At 39.0% G+C, this 20,211-nt stretch overlaps 1 protein-coding gene across 3 annotated transcripts in view; it reads left to right on the top strand.

Annotated features, from left to right (window-relative positions):
• The first annotated feature begins 3,577 nt into the window (after nt 1–3,577).
• Nucleotides 3,578–20,211, top strand: part of dpy19l3 (dpy-19 like C-mannosyltransferase 3) — an 86,582-nt gene continuing 69,948 nt past the window's right edge. For 2 of the 3 annotated variants that reach the window (XM_088081023.1, XM_042484511.2), the window contains exon 1: nt 17,840–18,921. In XM_088081023.1, the coding sequence (XP_087937149.1) occupies nt 18,601–18,921 (321 nt within the window). In that variant the 5' untranslated portion in view covers nt 17,840–18,600. Of the gene's footprint in view, nt 3,733–4,332; nt 4,460–6,887; nt 7,016–17,839; nt 18,922–20,211 lie in introns of those variants that run through there. The other variant, XM_042484517.2, reaches the window with a different exon arrangement.

The following is a 20,211-nucleotide window of genomic DNA, read 5'->3' as shown; positions in this document are numbered from 1 at the left end:
CAATTGCAAAGTAGGCCTATATACAAAATGTTATCAACATGCCAGGCTAGCAATCCATAATGGTACGGTGTTGCCATATGGCAACGTACACATTTTTAACATTTTCTATTATTTATTGATCGACTACAGTGCAAGAAACTACATGATAATGAACTTAACTAACCTATTGTTGAGTGTATATTTTTTTTCCCGTTGAAAAACTTCAAAAAAACACTTTTTTTGTTGAATTTTTAGGCGTCAAATGGTGAGGCTCCTCCCGTCATTGATGTCTGCAGAAAAGGGTTTCAAAATGGCCTATAGAAAGTAATGTGACAAATTTAAACACTGCTATTGGTTTACTTAGAACCCCACCTCTTTTTTAATGCATTGCATCATAACTTAGGATGTATTATCTGTGTGTAGAAGGCTTAAAATGGGGTTGTTGCCATGTGGTAACGCTGTACCATAGAGGGTATATCCACATGCTGTGTTTGTTGAAGAGGTGTTGCGGTTGAATTGCACACAATAAATAAATTGCAAAAACCTGCAGCAATAAATTTAATATTAATGAATTTACTAGCTACTGATGTCTTAGTCACAAACAGAACCTCTGCAGATAAAACTGCAAATCTGCATGACTAGATTTTACAAAAACTTCAAAAGTGTTGCAGTGCATTGAAGTTGGCCTGGTATGCTCTGTTTATAAACCATTCTGGAGGAGCTTTGGAGAAGATACCTAAAGTACACAAACAAGGAGGGAGACAGTCAGAGACAATCAGAATTCAAAAAACAATAATTTAGAACAGCATGAGAATCTTTGTTTAGATTAGATTAGATTAGACATATTTTGCCAAGTTGCTTACTGCACTCATTAATTAAATACAAAAGGATCTCTTAAGCTCCAGAATTCACTTTTTAAATTTGAGTGTTAGAGTATTTTAAGTTTGAGTATTTTGTGTGCATAAGATGAAGTTTCAGATCTTTAACATAGAGGTCCTGTGTGCATGATTTAGTGACATCTAATGGTGAGGTTGGAGAGGTTAAACTTTTCCTTTGTGCCAAGTGTGAAGGAGAACTACACTGGCCAGTGTGAAAATGCATATGTAGAGTCATTATCATTATTTGTAAAAGTCAGTGTTTCATCTGTTCTTTTATTACAAAGCAAACTAAACAAATCAAAATCAAATCTGGGCATATCTAACAGAAAGAACAAATCCTTACCAACAAAAAAAGGAATAAAGGGGGGAAACCCCTAAATATAAATAAAATACAACCCAAGTATGAATTAAATAGCACATTTTCATTAAAAGGGAGGTTGGTAGGATAGAATATAAAATTTCCCATGGTAATAATTAATACTTGCCATTAAAGATTGAAAAAAGTAATGTCCTTCATTATTCATTATGAACGATTTATCAAGTATCGGCCTTGTCTGACTCTAGACAGTGGTGGAGAATAGTCCTTGAAGTGCCAATGGAGCCTGCTAGTGCATGTCTAACTTTTTATTTTGATGTACCTGGTGCTGGTAGAGACCTGTCTCCTAATCACCAAAATTGGGAGATTTTGGCAATGGTTTACCACTCTCCAATACTTTTATTTTATCCTTTCCAAGGTGGGAAATGGTCAAAGTACTTTTCATACTTCAACATTGTTAGTTTTCTGTTGGTATGAAAAATCATCCTTTCCTTGATTATTGCACTGATTTTGAAACAACAACAACAACAACAACAACAACAACAACAACAACAACAACAACAATAATAATAATAATAATAATAATAATAATAATAATAATGATGATGATGATGACTTTATTTATATACTAGCACCTTTAAAAACAGAGTTTACAAAGTGCTTTGACAAACAAAACAAAGCTGAGACACACAGGCAGTGATACAACAACAGAAAGCCAAACAGACCTATTGAACACAAGTGAGAAGAAACTAGGGTAGTGTCAGGATAAAATTAAAACAAGAGAACAAAAAATGCAAGATGCAGGATGCATAATGTCAGTATAAAATAATACAAAGAAATAGACCAAAAACAACCACAGCAACAATAACAGCAATCAAATTGCAAATGAAAAGGAAAAAAAAAAGCAGTCAAATAGCCATTACAACTTTATTGTGCAGAGAGATGAATGCCTCCTCATCCTTCAGTCAGTTCTTTGACACAAGAGCTACTAAGATTTCAAGGGAAATCAAGGACAGGAGCACACTGGTTCGTTTACAGCTTTTAATTGTGCAAACAGACTATCATTTCAACACTGCTTTGCCTTCACCAGAATCTAAGAGAGCAGATAATAGAGTGGTGAAGGGATGACATATTTTTGTAGGCCAACCAGGAAGTTGGCATTGCACTGGTACCCTCATCAAAAACTTTATGGGATTTTTGAATGGGATTTGGGATTATTGCCAAAAAAAAGAAGCTTTCTGAACACAAATTTATGAAGTTTACACGTTTTGTTTAGCATGATAATCTTCACAGATGAACACAATTTTTGTTTGTTTTGAAGCGTAAATGAAATTGCCAGAAGCAAAAAGCTATTGTTAGGCTATACACGAACTACATTGCTGTTGCACGACTTTAACATCACAACTACAAACCTCAAAAATTCAAAACTCAGGTTTAATGGTTAATCCAATTCAATTTTATATAAATTAATATATACAATGCATTTTGTTATTTGATGATACTGTGATTTTATTCAGTTCTATTTTTATTATATTGAACGTACTATTCATTTTTTATACCATATATTATTGTTGTTTTGATAAGTATTTATTATATGTATTTATTTTAATAATTTATTTTTCAATTTTATTAAGTAAATTATATTAATATTTTATGTTATATTTATATTATATTATACTTCCACTGGATTGTTTTTTATATGCATTTATTTATTTTTTCTCATTTATTAATAGATGTTTATTATCTGACATTTCTCCCCAGATTTCTGTTATATTACACTGACTTTTGCACTTTTTGCAACGTATTATACAAGGAAAAGTGCTTGTTTTTATTTTAATAAATGTAATCATATTGTTAACTTATTCTGTGGCCTATAATATATAATTTTTTGCAACAGTATTTCTTAGTGTGACTGTTAAAGGGTTAAAAGTCAGTCACAGCACAATACTGGTTCCCAATTTACCATTAAACAAACAAACAAAAAAAACCAATACAACCAAACAATAAAAAATAAAAACCCACTAGTGTTCTCACATCCAGTCAACTTAAACTGTGAGGCAGCCCGTACTCTTTTAAGTTGAAACTGCTTCTCTCTACTGTTACCAGATATTTCCAGTGGACATATTGTATGGAAACAATACAAGCAAAACAGTTTCTGTGTTTCGATTCAATTTCATTTGACTTTATTTCAGAAACATAGGTCCACTGATATGTTTAACTGTAGTCGTAGCTACAAGGGAGACTCCACTTCTTTTCCACCTCTCTCGTCCTATTGTCCCCTGCCATCCGGAGAGATGTCTGTCCCTTCCAGCGCTCGTCTGCTTCAAACTCCTGCTCTTCACAAAAGTGACAATTTACACTTTTATTTTGAAGGCCGGCTCTCTTGTGTTCCGGTATTGTCCCGCGGTAGTGCGGTATGAAGCTGACCGATAAATTCTAACAGGAGGGAAAAAGAGGAGAGGAAAATGAAAGAGCGAGGGAAATAGAGAGAAACAGGGAGAGAGAGGGAGGTAGAAGAGAGCTGTCGGACCGTCCTACCAGCCGCTGCTCTAGAGGAGGGTGAGGCTTAAAAATGTATCGTCGGAGCAAATCGTTTTTTGTCTTTGTTGCTGTCAAGACAGAAAGAAAAGCTGGCGTCCATAACGGGGCGCGAGCCTTTATGCAAAATGCACATTCATGATAATAAGGCTGTAGAAGTGTGCTACACAAGAGGAGTTTCAATCTATCTTGTCGTAGTTTGTGGTATTGTGTGCCTCACTGTTCGCCTCACTGCTAGTTTCCTAATATTTATAAAGGGACTTGTATATTTGCTGTTTGGCGTACGCTACGTCCTGGTTTAAACACGGTAGGATTCGGGGAGTTTGCCGGTGATGTGGATGCTGTCGATGTTGATAGATGAGGTCTGGTGTTTCACGTTACTGTGGCCGCGACGTGAGCAGGAAATGCCGCTGTAAGCAGGCCTGTCCAGCCCATCTATCAGACTGAATGAACGTCTGCAGACAGTGAAGGAAAACAAACGTTGTTTGCTTTGGCTCAGATTGCAGTAGTGCACATGCTGTTAGTGTGTGGGTTGACACATGCCTGCGTATATGTGTGTCTTGTGTTAATCATATCTGTGTGCGTAATCAGACACAACCCCCTCCTGTCTGCTTGTTGCAGTGTTTCAACATGACAGCCCTGCGTCAGAGGAAGGGCAGCAAGGGGAAGGAGCCCCCTCTGGGTGCAGAGTTTCAGTCGCAACAGCACAACTGTTGCACCGATCATCATCCAGAGAAGATCTTGCATGGTGAGTGAGCCATCCTCCCACAACAGCTGGTTTTTATACACCGTTTTAGGGGGCAGCAACAATGTGGCCTAGTGATAAGGAAAGCGCCCTTTGACCGAGGGGTCAGCGTAGTTGGCAGCCATCCACCTTGCTGAGGTGTCCTTGAGCCAGATCTAGCTCCAGGGCAGTGTTCTGTATCTGACCCTGGCCTCTGACCTGCTGTAGGTGCGCAACGCAAAGAAAAGTTTTTCAAAGAAATACAACTGTTTCAAAACTCACTCTGCTGGTTAAAGATTGCACTCCTACACCTTTTGCGCCCATGCATATGCAGTTTAATTTTGCTTGAGTTGCAACCTCAGAGGACATCATGCATAATGAACTGAGGTGTTTTGTCTGCATTTTACAGATAAAAAAAAGAAAGAAAAGAAACTATCAACCCCTTAATGCCTGGATCAACATACGTTTGAATGTGCTGCATGCAGATAGCTTTCAAAAGCATTTAAACCTCTGACACCTTATAAAATTGGTTTGATTTATTTCCAAGAGAATCAAAAAGACACACACATCCCGTAGTGGGTGCTGGATCCAAGATAAACCAAAATGTGAAAAAATAGAGGTCTTCACACCGGGGAGCTACCCTTAATTTTATTCTGTGAAATAAGTGACGTTTAGAGCTAAAAAACGCTCTTCCTCAGACTCCCTAAAAATTCTCTAAATTACTTGGACCCCTCTTTCCATGTTTTTGAAAAAAATCAAGCCAATTTGCTCAAGTATCAAAGGGTTCAAAGTAGTTACTTGTACTATGCAGTCCCTTTCCCACAGCACAAAAAACACTAATGGTTTTTAACATCTGGCTTTTTTATTTCATTGGAAAGGTTACAATTGGAATTCACTCTCAAGTCAAATGACTGCAGGAGTCACAGGTTTTTATCTGCTCCAGCTCTGAATGACTTCCATTGGCAGTGATGGAAATACAACACCGCCCCCCTTTATCGGCGAGATGCAATGATTGGCTGTCAAAAAATACCGTCTGTCTCCAGTCAAGCAGCACTCGAACATCATTCCTAATTGGTCTGCACTGAGGTTGAAAGAGAGACTGAACATTTGCAATGGCCTCCATGCTGCTTCCTAGTGTTTACTAACCTGTTTTCCACCCCTGACCGCTTGACCTGAAGCTGTCTCAGTCAGCTGAGGGGTCACCAACTGATGATTTGGATCTCCCACTTTAGCCCTACTAACCACTGAGCGTGCGCTTTGCATTAATAGTGAGAAATCACTATTCAACACGGGAACAGATCTCAATACAACACTGGTCCCCATGTTTAAACAATATTGTGCCCTCTATATGATATCATCTCTTCAGTGTGGTCGGAACACACTTTTTATTTCTGATGTGGTCACATCGAACAAGGTTGTTCTGCAGCATCCACAATATGAGGACCCTGAAACTGAAGCCGCTAAGTGGAACTGAGCCATCATTCACTTCATAATTTACACCTGTGCCTTTCCCACTTTTATATCTCAGTGTCATCGGTACAAAAGCCCTGCATGAAAAATGTGTATATTGCTCATGTTTTATTTTTTAAAAAAATTATTCAAATTTCATTTGACACTACACAAGTATTTTACCAATATATAGTGGCGCTGCAGAGGGAGGATGTGTTTAATGATCGGTGGGTACAGCTCCAGAGAAAGCAGCTGCCCTCCACTGTGCGACTGTGTCCAACATTAAGTGTATTGTTCTGCATTTTAACACATATTTCAGGGTTGCTGGCTCTCATGCTCCTGGCGTGTGACACACGCTTTCACTGCCAGTTTCACGCTCTCATGACACCAAAACAAATCTCACACCAAAATATTGCGACAGCAGAAGTGTTGAACAATCATGTAATGCAGTGAACAACTTTGACCTGAGAATATAACTGAGTATTTGACAACCAAGCGGCGTTACGTTATCGTGGATCAAACAGATGATTGTCTGACAGCAGCGCAGTACGACAGACAGAGTGGAGCGCCAAAGTGTATGAATGAACAAACAGACAGATATTCAGCAGTGGAAAGTGACTTCTTTAGACTTCTAAAGACTATTTTGTTTTAGTTTCCGGTTTGGTCAGACTTCGGCTGGAATTATTTAGAAACACCAGGACACATTGCTCCGTGTTTCATCCAGATGCTCAAGCTGAGCTCTCATTATTATTAGCAGGGCAGACGTAGTGGGGGGCTTGGGGCCACAGGCACATTGCCATTGTCAACCTTTCTCTTAATTTAATATGAAATATCCCTAAAATATGTCTTCAGTGTACTCAGTGATAGTAAAGAAGTCCCTGAAGGAAAAATGTTGGGAACCTGGTTCAGCCATATACTACATTTTAATTTAGTCTTGTTTTGATACAAAGCTGGTTGAAAGTCGGCAAAGTATCCCTTTGATGACTTGTTTATGTTCCCGCAGGAGACTGGTCATGGGGGGCGATAATCTGGACTTCGGTTGGTTGGTCTGTGTCTGTTGGCCTTGGCCTGCTGTGCTGTATCTACATGGCCACACTGCATGAGAACGACCTGTGGTTCTCCAACATAAAGGTAAATGCCCATAATTGTTACAGTCTTTAGGTCAAGTCATTGTTTTCCTTCGAATTTTGTTGATGCTGCTATTAAGGAGTCAGTGAGGAGGGCCTTACAGAGGTGTGCCTTGGGGTTCAAACAGACAACTAGTAAGATAATGTAAGGTTGTCGGGTGTCTCTTAATTTTCTACATCCAATTGAATGTTTGACCATCTTAATAGGGGTCGCTGTGCCTTTTCGTCAAAGTTAATGTTGTTAATAATACCTGTGCTTATCCATCTACAACAAGTCAAAAAGTGTGCCGTGAAAAACAGTCCCTTGCAGCAACAGCAGTGGCACTACAGGCAGCACTTAAAAATTCTCTGAATTATATATTTTAAATAATGTCACTGAAAAAGGAAAAACAAAAAAAGTGAAGAAAAGGACTTTCTTTTGATAATTGTTTTTGTTTTTTTTCACTTTAACTTTTATCTTATTTTCGGGTAATTTTCTTGTAACTTTTTACCAATTTCTTGCCATTTCCAATTTTCAGCCATTTCTTGTTAAATTGCTCGTTTCCCTCTTGCCATGTTTTTAAAAGAAATCAAGCCAGTTTGCTCAGGTATCAAAGGGTTAAAATGAATGTTATTTATTCTATGTAGCCCATTTCCTACTAATACTTGTTAACATCTGGCTTTTCAGTCAGCTATTATAAGGATTAGACAATGAGACTGTCATTTATTTCTTTGTCAGTGACGGCGCAAAAAATATTATAGCAGGTTACATAGACATGAACAGATGCTTAAAGAGACAGTTTACCCCCAAGTCAAAAAATACATATTTTCTTCTTAACTGTAGTGTTATTCATCAGTGTAGATTGTTTTGGTGTAAATTGCAGAATGTTGGAGATAGCAGCTGTAGAGATGTCTGCCTTCTCTCCAGGATAGTGGAACTAGATGGCACTCACCTTGTGGTGAGCGAAGCACCAAAAAAGTACATTGGAAAACTCAGCAGCAGTGTCTTTTTCCAGAAATCATGACCTGGTTACTCAAGATAATCCAGAGACCTTGTTGTAAGCACTTTCATGTAGGAACTATTTTCCTTCTACATCTGCCAACCATATCATCGCACAGAAGGAAGCGTGCGTTTGCTCATAGACAAGAGGCTTGTGCTTGTGACAAGCTCATAAGTGGTGCTAAGTGAGCTGGCAGTAGATGCACTCCTTTTTTTGTGCAGTGATACGGTTGCTCAGGTGTTGTTCGGTTGAAAGGAAATAGTCCCCAAGTGAAACTGCTCATAACAAGGGCTAAGGATGACCTTGAGTGTATTAAATTGTTTTTACTATTGGGTGAACTATCCCTTAAAAAAAATCATAACATGATCTTTACCAAGAGTACATCATGTGCTCACGATCAGAGTTTTGACTTTACCAACAGACCAGCATCGCCTCAAGGAACTGCAGTAGTCTCATGCTGCTCTCTGGTCTAAACCATGTAAAGACACTTGGCTAGTGGTGGTAGTTGAACAGGTTAGTCAGTGTAAAACACTTGATTATTTCTCAAGATTGAGAAAAAGCTCACAGTGTTTTTTGGCCACGATGTAGTGTACAGTTTACTTATTAGTCTCGACAGAAAATTAGGTCCACGCTCAAAGGGTGGATTTTTTTTGCCACCTGTTTTTTTGTTTATCCTTGAAGTGTCTATTTTTAGATTCTGCCAGGTCCAAGGGTGAAATAATGTCCCATGGGATTTATTTTTAACCCTTCATTACCTGTATCCTGAATTCGAGCCTGAAAAAAAATGGAAAAGGCATAACTTTTAAGTTTACAAATGAACACATTTTCCTGTACAATTCTGTACAATTCCCAAGGAATTCAATAAAATTGCTGTTTTTTTTATGTCTAAACACATCTTGACTCTGTATCAGGACAAAAGGCAAGAAAACAAGCAGAAACTGTTTAAATCACATCTACAGTGCTGTGAAAAAGCATTTGCCCCCTTACCGAATTCTTACTTTTTTGCACCTTTGTCACTCAGCCATTTCAGATCAAGCAAACTTAAATATAAGTTTATAAGATAACTCACAAGTAAACACAAAATGCAGTTTTAAGTGCAGAGTTTATTTATTTAGGGAAAAAAAGCCATGTGAACCTACATGACCCATGTGAAAAAGTTATTGCCCCCTACACCAAATAACAGGTTGAACCACCTTTAGCAGCAACAACTGCAGTCGAGCGTTTGCGATAACTGGCAATGAGTCTTTCACATCGCTGTGGAGGAATTTTGGCCCACTCTTCTTTGCAGAATTGTTTTAAATCAGCCACATTGGAGGGTTCCCGAGCATGAACCACCTTTTTAAGGTCATGCCACAGCATCTCAATTGGGTTCAGGTCTGGACTTTGACTAGGCCACTCCAAAACCCTCATTTTGTTTTTTTTTTTAAGCCATTCAGAAGTGGATTTGCTGGTTTGCTTTGGATCATTGTCCTGCTGCAGAACCCAAGTGCGGTTCAGCTTGAGGTCACGAACTGATGGCCGGACATTCTCCTTCAGGATTTGTTGGTAGAGAGCAGAGTTCATGGTTCCTTCAATCACAGCAAGTCGTCCAGGTCCTGAAGCAGCAAAGCAGCCCCAAACCATCACACTACCACCACCACCATGTTTCACTGCTGGCATGATGTTCTTTTTATCAAAGCAAGGCCACACTTTTATCAAGCAAGTGAGGCCTGCAGTTGTTTAGGTGTTGTTCTGGGTTCCTTTGTGACCTCTTGGATCAGTCGTCGCTGTGCTCTTGGGGTACTTTTTGTAGGCCGGCCACTCCTGGGAAGGTTCACCACTGTTCCATGCTTTCTCCATTTGTGGATAATGGCTCTCACTGTGGTTCGCTGGAGTCCCAAAGATTTAGAAATGGCTTTGTAACCTTTTCCAGACTGAGACATGTCAATTACTTTTCTTCTGATCTGCTCTGGAATTTCTTTGGATCGCGTCATGATGTCTTGGGTTCAATATGGCCGACCTCACCCTGTCAGACAGGTTCTTTTTAAGTGATCTCTTGATTTGAAAGGTCTGGCAGCATTCAGACTGGGGTGTGGCTATGGAATTGAACTCAGTTTTCCACAATAATATGATTAATCACAATTGCCTCATCATTTAACAAGGGGGGCAATTATTTTTTCACACAGGATCATGTAGGTTTGGATAGTATTTTTCTCTTAACAAATAAAATCTTCACAGAAAAACAGCATTTTATGTTTACTTGGGTTATCTTTGTTTAATATTTAAATTTGTTTGATGATCTGAAACAGTTGAGTGTGACACACATGCAAAAAAAGTAAGAAGTCAGGAAGGGGGCAAATACTTTTTCACAGCACTGTATATTTTCTTTCTTTATTATAACCTCTAAGGTCCACTGTTGTAAAATTGCCACATCTATTTGAAAATGTAGTAGTACCTATTCCTGACTGAATATATGGTTTGGAAGGTTTGTTTTTTTGACAAATGCTTGTAACTGCATGGGAGCTGTTTAAAGTTTCAATAAGTAATACTCTGACCACTCACTAAATACAAGAGCTGAATAACCAAGAAAACAGGTTCATCATGATCTGCCCTGTTCTTCTAATGATTCTAATGAATTGGCTATTACCTGCCATAGCTGTAGGCCAATGATTTTATTGAATTAATTAATTAATTAATTATTTTTTTTTTTACATATGGACTAGATCAGTGGTTCTCAACCTTTTTCTTGTCAAGGACTCTTGACGAGATACACACTAGGTCATGGACCCCCATTTGATAAAATATTGCATCTGAAAAGATTTGGATTGTTAGTTCCAGACTTCCAGACAGATTTAGTTTTCAACTAAAGATGAGGAAATATCTGTTGATAACGTAAGACCAATAATCAGAGCAGTTGCTTGTACAACTCTTACCCACATTGGGTTCACTCCTATAGTGAATGAATTAGTGAAAATAAACTTTCCCCTTTTTTCTGGGGTTCTCTTGAACTCACTCAAAGACCCCTAGTTGGAAACACCTGGACTAGATAATACAGGTGTTATTTTTGGTATATTCTGAAGTCAGTTTGAACTAAAATGAGGCATGGTCATCATCCGAGGAGCAAACATGACCGGACAAATAAAAATTGGCAGATTTTTATGGGGAATTATGTAGGGCTGTAGCAAATTGGCCAAAGCTTTGAAGCTTCATTCATAATAATGACACTTGATTTCTAAATCAACATTCGAATATTGTACAGCTTCTTTTTGTTTCTGCATGTCTATTCATTCAGTTTAAACCTGGTATTTCTGCACAGTTGCAAATAAAGATAAGGTTACACCAATACTATTAGTTTTACATTATTTGTAGAATTAAATTTCAGTGGAGGCTGCAAAGGATTGTTTCCCACTCCTGTGATACAAACATTGCCAATAAGTCCAAAACATTGTGAGGTTCAAAAGTCAAAATCTTTTGAAAAAGATAGACATGCTCAACCAGTTTTAAAAAATATTCTGCTTCAATACATATTTATTGCCGTTTAGCCTTTCAAAAACACCATTTTTCACAGCAGTAAAAAGCTGTTTTCTCCCCCACTCGTCTCACACAAATTGAGACATGCACCTGTACTAACAGGGTGGTCTATGAGCAATCTAACAGCACCATATGTTACATTTATTCATTAAAGTAATTCTATTTATTAAGAAAAGTAACTAAAGAATTCTAATGGATGACTGTTCAAAGTGAGGATTTTTTAATAAGGAGTGGTTTTTTTTTGTTTTTTTTGTGGGGGTGATAATGTCTTAAAATATGACAACTGACATACAGAGCTTTATTAGGTACAGTCCGCAAATTTTATGACTTGCTCTTTATACCGGAATGGAGCAAATTAGTGTTGCTATTTACCAGAGTTGTGAATATTAACATAAATATTACGTAAATATTTATAACCAATCATTATCTGATGACTTGCTGCCAAGTCCTTTGTCCACTGATGCTGTTACATAATAAGTATGTAGACGTCTCAGTGGATTAGTAAGAACTGTAAACTTACTGCCTGTATATCTCCCTGACATTTGAACACTGAGTTTGTGCCAGCTCAGGAGAAAGATCTGGAAATGTTATACACATGGAGCCTTTTATGTCTTTTATGAGGCGCTTGTTAAGAAGCAGCAGAGATGGGTGGATTGATGTACCTGGCACTTTTATGTGGAGGTTATCTAAGGATTTGACATCCATTTGTGAGATTCACCAACCATATCACAGATGTGGATATTCACAGATGGAAAATCTCTGCTGGTTTTAACATTTAAAAGCTGAAAAGATTCCACACACATATTTTGCGTATCTCAAAAGGAAATGTAGCTGCAACATGAGTGCCAATCAGACACATCCCCTCAACCAGTGTTTGGTGTTAAAACACATCATAAACACTTCATCCTGAAGTGGGATGATTGTTTTTCCATGAGCTACAGCAGATTGATTTTCGAGGCCTTCAGATGAACCACATGAAGTCTTAAAACACCGGGACGACTGATGGTTACACAGACCTTTTTAGAGTCTGTTCAGTGTTTGTTGTACAGCAACAGAACATTGTGCCCTGCCAGAAGTGATGTCATTTTTAAATCCCCCTTCCAAAGCTTCACCAGTGCTCTCGTTCAGACTGAGATATACATAGCAGACTGCGATGTGGTTGACATGGCAGAACAGATCGCTCTGTCAGAATCATAACTGGGGCGAAATGTAAATGAACATTCATTTACATCTTTTGTTTTTGTTTTTGCCTAATTTAGCGGTGCAGTAATAGTCTTTTCTTTTGGTAGATGAAAGAGTCAACCATTGAAAGGAATGCAGGTCACACGGTGTGTCCTGGTTAGGTCTTATGTTGTGTGGTTTGCATATGAAGTTACGATACTATAGGATTCATTTTTGTAACAAAATGGCTCTGAAGGTTAATACCATAAGTAGGGGTGTCAGGTTTAAATTCCAACATTCAGATCCAGTCTAAGATCGTGTTGCAATAATATATATAGCGCTCCTAATAAATGGTCCTGCTGCAGATGTTTTAATCATGGCAGGCATTCAAAAAAATGAATGTGGGGGAAACCCTGACAGTTACGGCTACATAAATAAACTTTTCTGCAGCCATAAGTGAGTAGTGGTGAGGGCAGAATAAAGAAGAAATTAAAAGATAAAATTAAAATGAAAATAGACAACATCACATAAAAGCAAGTCTATGAAAATGGGTTTTAAGAAGTGATTTAAAAGAAATCACTGATTCTGCCAGCCTTATCTCCTCGGGCAGGTGGTTCCAAAGCTGAGGGGCCCTGATAGCAAAGGCACGGTCGCCTTTAATTTTAAAGCCTCAACTGTGGAGCAACCAGAAGGGCCCCACCCAAGGATCTAAGGCTGTGAACTGGCTCATTAAGGGTCAGATATGGGTAACATTTAGCCTTAATAAAGTGTAAATAGTTTAGCTATATTTAAGTCCTTTATTTATTTATTTTTTTTACATTTGTTTTAAAAACACTGTCTTTAGAGGGGTTTTTCCAATTATAAAAGATAATACATGTAAACAAAATAGTATTGGCAGCAAATATGGTATAACCTTAAAATGAAAAGGCAAATCGAAAACAAACAAACAAACAAACAAACAAAAAAAAAATAGGCAATGATAATGATCATGATAATAATAATTATTAATACTGGGATCAGTAACAGATGTTACAGCCGTCACAATGTGTAGAAATCTTGAAGATTACATGGGCTGCAATCTTTTATATTCATATTTCTGATTTGCCCAGACCCCACTCCTGTCTTTAGGTTTTATTGGTCTTAATTAACATTTTGTTTCAAAAAGTCCATGAAGCTCCCTAAGATATTCTCAAAAACTGCCAGCTTTCCTTTTGTAACGTATGTTAGTTTCTCCAGCAATACGTGTTGATAAATCCTTAGTAATATTTTACACCTGGTTTGTTCATATCATTTCATCCTATGGGTATTTGAATTCGCCCCTGTACAGTTGTCATGAATGTTGAAATTAGCTATAGAGACCAAACCCGTTTTTTGTTGTCTTTTTTGCACCAGACTGTAAACATATTTATTTCTGCTGTAGTAGCTGCATTTTTCACAATGTTGGCAGCACTAGCTGTGCTCACACTGCTAACGGTGCTTAAGGGTGAACATATCCGATAGCAGTTGTCCCTTGCAGCAACAGCAGTGGCAGTGGATAACAGTTGAGTTTCTTTCTGCAGATATTGCTTCAGATTTTGTAGAAGCATTGTCCTGATCACAGAATGGTCTTTCCTTTTTTGTGTAGAACAAAAGAATTGGAAATCAAACAAAACAACTAAGCGAGCAGGCCCTCCAAAATTTCTCCAAAACTCAAAATTTGTCTCATCTGTCGGTGGTAACCGGCAGCCAGGTGCTTCATCTGTTTCTCATGCAAATGTGCAACACATCTTGACCCACATAGAGGCAATCTGCACAGGATAATTTGTGAGTTTTTGTCACAGAGAGACAAAGCAGCACATCCACTTAATTGAGAGCAATCTGTACCAACACAGTTTGCGGTCCTATCCTGGTTTGTGCGTGCGTGTGTGTATGTGTGTGTGTGTGAGTGTGAAGGGAAGGAGCAGACAGATGCTTTCATTCATAATAAATGCAAGTCACTTTACAGGCCTGGCGAACATTTCCCTGAAATGTTCTCATATAAGTGGGCTCCTGGCTGACATCATCGCACATTGCACGCACATGTGGGTGTGCATGTGTGTGTGTGCAGTGTTCCCTTCTGGTAATGCTATCAAAGCCTCTGTCTAAGACAGCACTCACACAGAGCTGGCTGAATGTGAAAATGCTGTTTACATGTCAAAGCAATGTGGGTCCACATGAGGCTATTTTAGTGAGGATCTCTGTCAACACTAAAAAGCCCAAATAATAGGAAAACCGTTAAATCTAAGGTTGGACAATGATAAAATTTTTTCCGATGCCGTTGCAAAATTGATACTTTTGATACAGTGGCAATGCCTAAATGGTGCCTGAAAACAACGAAAACAAACACAAAATGACCATTAACGACACAACAAAGAGCTTTTTTTTTTGAGGAAAGCCACATTTGAATTTGAAATTGAACAATAAATTAACTCTTGACAGTTTAAAGCAGTGTTTCCCAGTTGGTGGGTCACGGGTCCATTCTCCATTAGCCATAAGTGACTCAAGAACATGTCAGATTTGTAAAAAAAAGGCACTAGGTACTTTATTTTGAAGTACAGTGAATTTTTGGCACAGAGCTTTTATTTTGAAGGCTGCTGTTCAGCTACTATTTTATTACCCTGTTCTAGGTATTATTTGGCCTATTAACATGCTGCGCCTTTGCAGTGTTTTTATTCCAATAATCCTGAAGAAATAATATGCACATAGTTGATTTCATTGCTTTATTTGCTCAGTTTTAAGTAATTGCACTTTACATTTGCAATATGTTTTATGTCTTTGTGATCTAAACCTACATGTTTCATACATTTTGTGAAATAAAATGAATTATGTGGCCGTTTGTCATATGTGGGGACCTTGAAATAGGTTCTGTCGACAAATTCATTTAATACACATAATTAAAAAACCCAAATCCAACTACAGTAATTGAACACTGAATAACAGTTGCAGTACTAGTAACAGAAAAATACATTTTGAGTTGGGATCAATAATTGTCTCCCCAACTCAGGAGAAACATGTCTCAGTTATCTGTTATCTGCAGGGATTTTCACTACAATAGCTGGTCTACCTTAACAGTCCACCTTAAGGGAGCCTGGTCAAATTAACTTCACTCCCTAATTTAAGGGAGTGAAGTTGATCTTCTTCACTTTAATCAGCAGGTGAGAAGAAAAAAACTGGAACTTGTTGGATCTTGAGGAGTTGTAGCATTTATTCACAGACAATTAGCCAAAACTGTACACACATTGCACTTCTGCGTTTAACTTCATATTTTCTGTAACCGAGTGAAATATTAGGAAGGTATGGAATACTACATACCGCCCAAGCTTAATTGGCACTGGGTTTTGGTGCCCAACCCCAGTTAAGACCCAAGTATATTTCATCGTTACTGCTTGTTGGACGATCAAAGTGCTTCAGAAATGTCCTCCTCCTACAGCATTCTAATGTTAGTTTGCTTGGGGGTTTGTCTGACAATTTTAGTAACTTTCCGAAATAGACATTTCAGCATTCACAGTCACCAGTCCACTAGTTTTGTGGAGGTGAGAAAAGAAGCTGATCAAAGCGAGTACAACACTATGAATGTTTTCCAGGATAGATTGGAAAATTTGTGTCCCCGGAATCATCTCCCCCAAAATGATGGCCAACTTTTCACTCTGCCTTCCCCCCCAACAAGTTTTATGAGCTTGATCTTTTGGCATAATGCAGCTCTTGGGCTTTGTTCAGACGACACTCTCAATCATTATAGTGAGGCCACTGCACTGACTCAGCAGGGGTGCTGACACAAAAGGCTTCAGTCGCAAAACAATTGATCATCTGACAAAATAGTCCAAACTTGCTCAACTTTTGTCTTCAACCAACAAGGGGCTGTGTGTACCAATCAAATTTGTGCAATAGCATATTCCAGCTAGCTTACTTTTTTTAGGTTAGCAAAGGTTTTTTTTTCAATGTGAATGGCATATTAGGTCCATTAGTCTTGCAGTTGTAGAGAGGGAGGATAAAGTGCTCTTGACATGATGGAGCTGTCGGCCAGTTTGTAAACATTTGTCTTTTTAACCTTACTGGTGTACATCCCATATGTGACAATTTTAAAGCTTGTGTTGGAGGGCAAAAACCTCCAGCTCAGTGTAGAAAGAGGGCCAACATTATGGAAAAAAGAAATATTTTCCTTTTTAGTCAGCATAATGTGACCATGCTCTAAATGCAGTATGTGCTATGTTGTCCAGCGAACCACTCGTGCACTTTTCCAGCTGTACCAAATGTTGTAGTATATATCACAGTGTTGATGATGTGGTTATGTCAGCTGAGGCTGCAGTTTGACCTTACCTTGAACCTCTAACTGTTGCTCCCTCAGCTAGTTCAGATTTTTTGTATTTTATTTCCCGCCTGCAGAGATCCACTGTCACTCTCTCTCTCTCTCTCTCTCTCTCTCTCTCTCTCTCTCTCTCTCTCTCTCACTTGCACCTATCCACTTACTTTCTCACACACACACACACACACACACACACACACACACACACACACACACACACACACGTTTGCTCTCCTAAGTGTGTCCAGGTCAAGTTGAATGGAAAGGACCGTGAAACATGCTGGAAAGTAATTTGGGAGTTTGGAAGTCTGTCTTCTTGGTGTTTGTACTTGGCGGTTGTTGCCGCCTGACCTCACCCTACATGACTGATGGTATCAAAATGTTGGCAGTCTGTGGAGAAGCTGTTGTTAAACTGAAAGGGGACTGGTTTTAATAATCTCACATGTGGCTTCCTCAGCCAGTGTGTTGCAAAGGGAATGTGGTAGCAGTGTTAGCCTCAGGTCAAAGGGCCTGCAGGGTTTATTATCAAGTTCTTCACACTGTTTCTCTCTGTCTCTTTCACACACACACACACACACACACACACACCACTTTTCTAATGTTTTGGACGTAATCCGATCTCTTTAATTCATCAGGTGTGAAGCCATGTTTGTGACGGCCCCCGAGCAGAGTAGAGCTTATATCATACATGTGCTTACGGCTTGACGCCGGTTCCAGATCCACAAACCCTTTGACAAATGTTCCCCGCATTTTCCGAATGACGTTCCAACTTGTTCCCCCTCGCTTGTCCCCACCCCCATTCCATCTTATTCTTTTCCTGTGTGCATGTGTGCTTTTATAGACAAGAGGTCACCAGTAGTGACTGTCTTTCCTCTCCCTCCCTCTGTCTGCTCCAGTTATCTACAGCCCAGCCTGTTAGTAGACTTACTGTGGCTCAGTCTTTAGGCTTGCTTTTCTCTTCAGACTTTGCTGATTTGTTGAAAAAGATTACTGCGTGTTTGTTGGAGTTCAGGGGAGGCAGATGTCAGTCCTTGTTAAAGCTCTGGATGACATAAAGCAGAGGAAATGCGGAGCAAGGCCAACGCTGGACGGACCCTCACTTGGATTCTTCAAGCACCATCAGAGAGACGGGAGTTATTCAAAGAGCCGTGAAGAGGAAATGTTAACGGAGAGAAACAGAGAGAAGAGGATCGGTGCCTTCTGAGCAGTGAGCTAGCTTTCAGGGTAATGAGCAATGTGTGAACTTGTTAACTAGGCCTATTCTCTTTGACCTTAATTTAAACTGAGGATTAGCCATCTCATCAGAGTTCTTGGTGAAAAGCCAAGGCTTGTTTTGCCTCGAGCAAACTCAAAAGAAGGATTGGGAAAGAAACTAGCTGCTCATTCCCTCGGAGAAAGCTTTTGCATATTTCCTTTGGCAAGGAACGTGAAGCGATTAAAAAGCTAATTTATTTGGACCGACTTCAAGAAAAGAAAAAACACACCGCATTTACATTTATTGCCATAATGGATTTGGATCAGTTGTATGGCTCAGCCCAGGAGCATGCTGTTTATCTACCTGAATTCAGCTCATCAAAGGATCCAAGAACTTATTGATAATCTCCGTTTTCTCAAGCAATGGAGCTCCGTAAGAGAGCAAAGCTGAGCAAACTGCAACATAATTCAGGCCTCTCACAGGATGCAGCAGCTGAAGGGAGATGCAGCAGTGACATGATGTCGGGGACAAAACGGTCTGATGCCTCACAGGAGGGCATTAAGCAGGTCTCTCTGCATGAAGGATCCGGTACTTGTTCCGGTTCAGGCATTCTTCCCCGGTGGCCTTGGCGACAGCGTGTTTCCATGGCAGCCGGGCTGTTATTAGCGGGGCTGCTGGCACTGACTCAGGCCTGGTGTGTCAATGCCATACACGAGAATCTGCTGTGGTTCTCTCAGCTCACGGTAGGAGTTATATACTGTGTTTATTTGAAACTTTGATTAAGAGAGCACTTTGCAGACAAGCTCTCAGTTACAGTCACAGCTGCAGTGTGAGTTTCAGGTTGGTGACATGGTGCAAATAAAAAACGTTTTCGGTGAGAAGATATATATGTTTTATTTTTTCTTCATTGCTTGCCTCCATTGTCCTCTTTGTTGTTATTAGCAGCCATGCTGAATGAATCCTTGATCCTTGACCAGTTCAGTTTATAGAATATCATATAAAACTATGTATATACAAAAAAAAAAAATGTTCTCACCTATAAGGCATCCTGCTGTGCCTCACTTGAGGAGAAAGTAGAAACTTAGTTTCTGTTTCAAAAAGGCACTATAACTCTTCAAAAAAACTGCAGAGAAATGCTTTACAACAGTATTACTAATGGGAATAATAGGATAACTCAATATATAATCATATTGGCCACAATAACAGTCATATCATTAAACAGTCAGTAGTACAACACAGGAATGAATCATAAACAGCACTTATTCATTTCTGAGTTCTCTTGTACAGTACTATCAGCAGATCACAGTATTCACAGCAAAAGTTCACGTTATTGTTTTTTTTTCTTTTTTTTTTTTTTTTTTACAGCATGTGCCATTAACATGTCACCAGTTGAGATCTCGTCCAGTAGTTGTAGGGTTGATGGTTCAGTCTTTATTGTCTTCTTGTCCTGACCTGTCATATCATAGTGTCTTGAGCAAGACACCAATTCCAACTTTCTCCTGATGGCCACCTCAGCAACATAAATGCAAAATTACAAATTCTAAAGTGCTTTGTCTGCTCAGTTGGAGAAATGCTATATAAATGCTGCCCATTAACAATTTACCATGCCAATCAGTCTTAAACTGACAAAAGAAAAATGGAAACGTCATAAGTTAAACAGGCCCTATGCAAAGTTTTGCATGTATGAGTTGGCTGGACCTGTTTCTTAACATGTAAGTGGCTGAGGCAGCAACTTGGAGCTAAAGTGTTGTGGAACTTGTTGTAGAAAGGAGCCGCTACGCTAATGTGTCGACGTCCAAATAGCAATATTCACAGTTTGAGCGCAGTACCAAGTTGCAGCAGTGAGTTAGCCAGTGTGAGACACACATGCACTAAAATGAAATGCATCCACAGCTTGACTACCTTACAACAGCAAGAGAATCTTGGAGTACAACACAGGGAAGTAGTGTGACTTCTGACTTCACTATATCTTCACATTTACTCAGCAAATAGTGGCTTGCTGCTGTAATAATGCTAAGAATATTGTATACAGA

This window comes from Plectropomus leopardus, chromosome 1 (assembly GCF_026936395.1).
Source record: "Plectropomus leopardus strain MGB_pleo_1.0 chromosome 1, ASM2693639v1, whole genome shotgun sequence".
NCBI classification, from domain to species: Eukaryota; Metazoa; Chordata; class Actinopteri; order Perciformes; family Serranidae; genus Plectropomus; species Plectropomus leopardus.
This window is presented reverse-complemented; position numbering and strand designations above follow the sequence as displayed.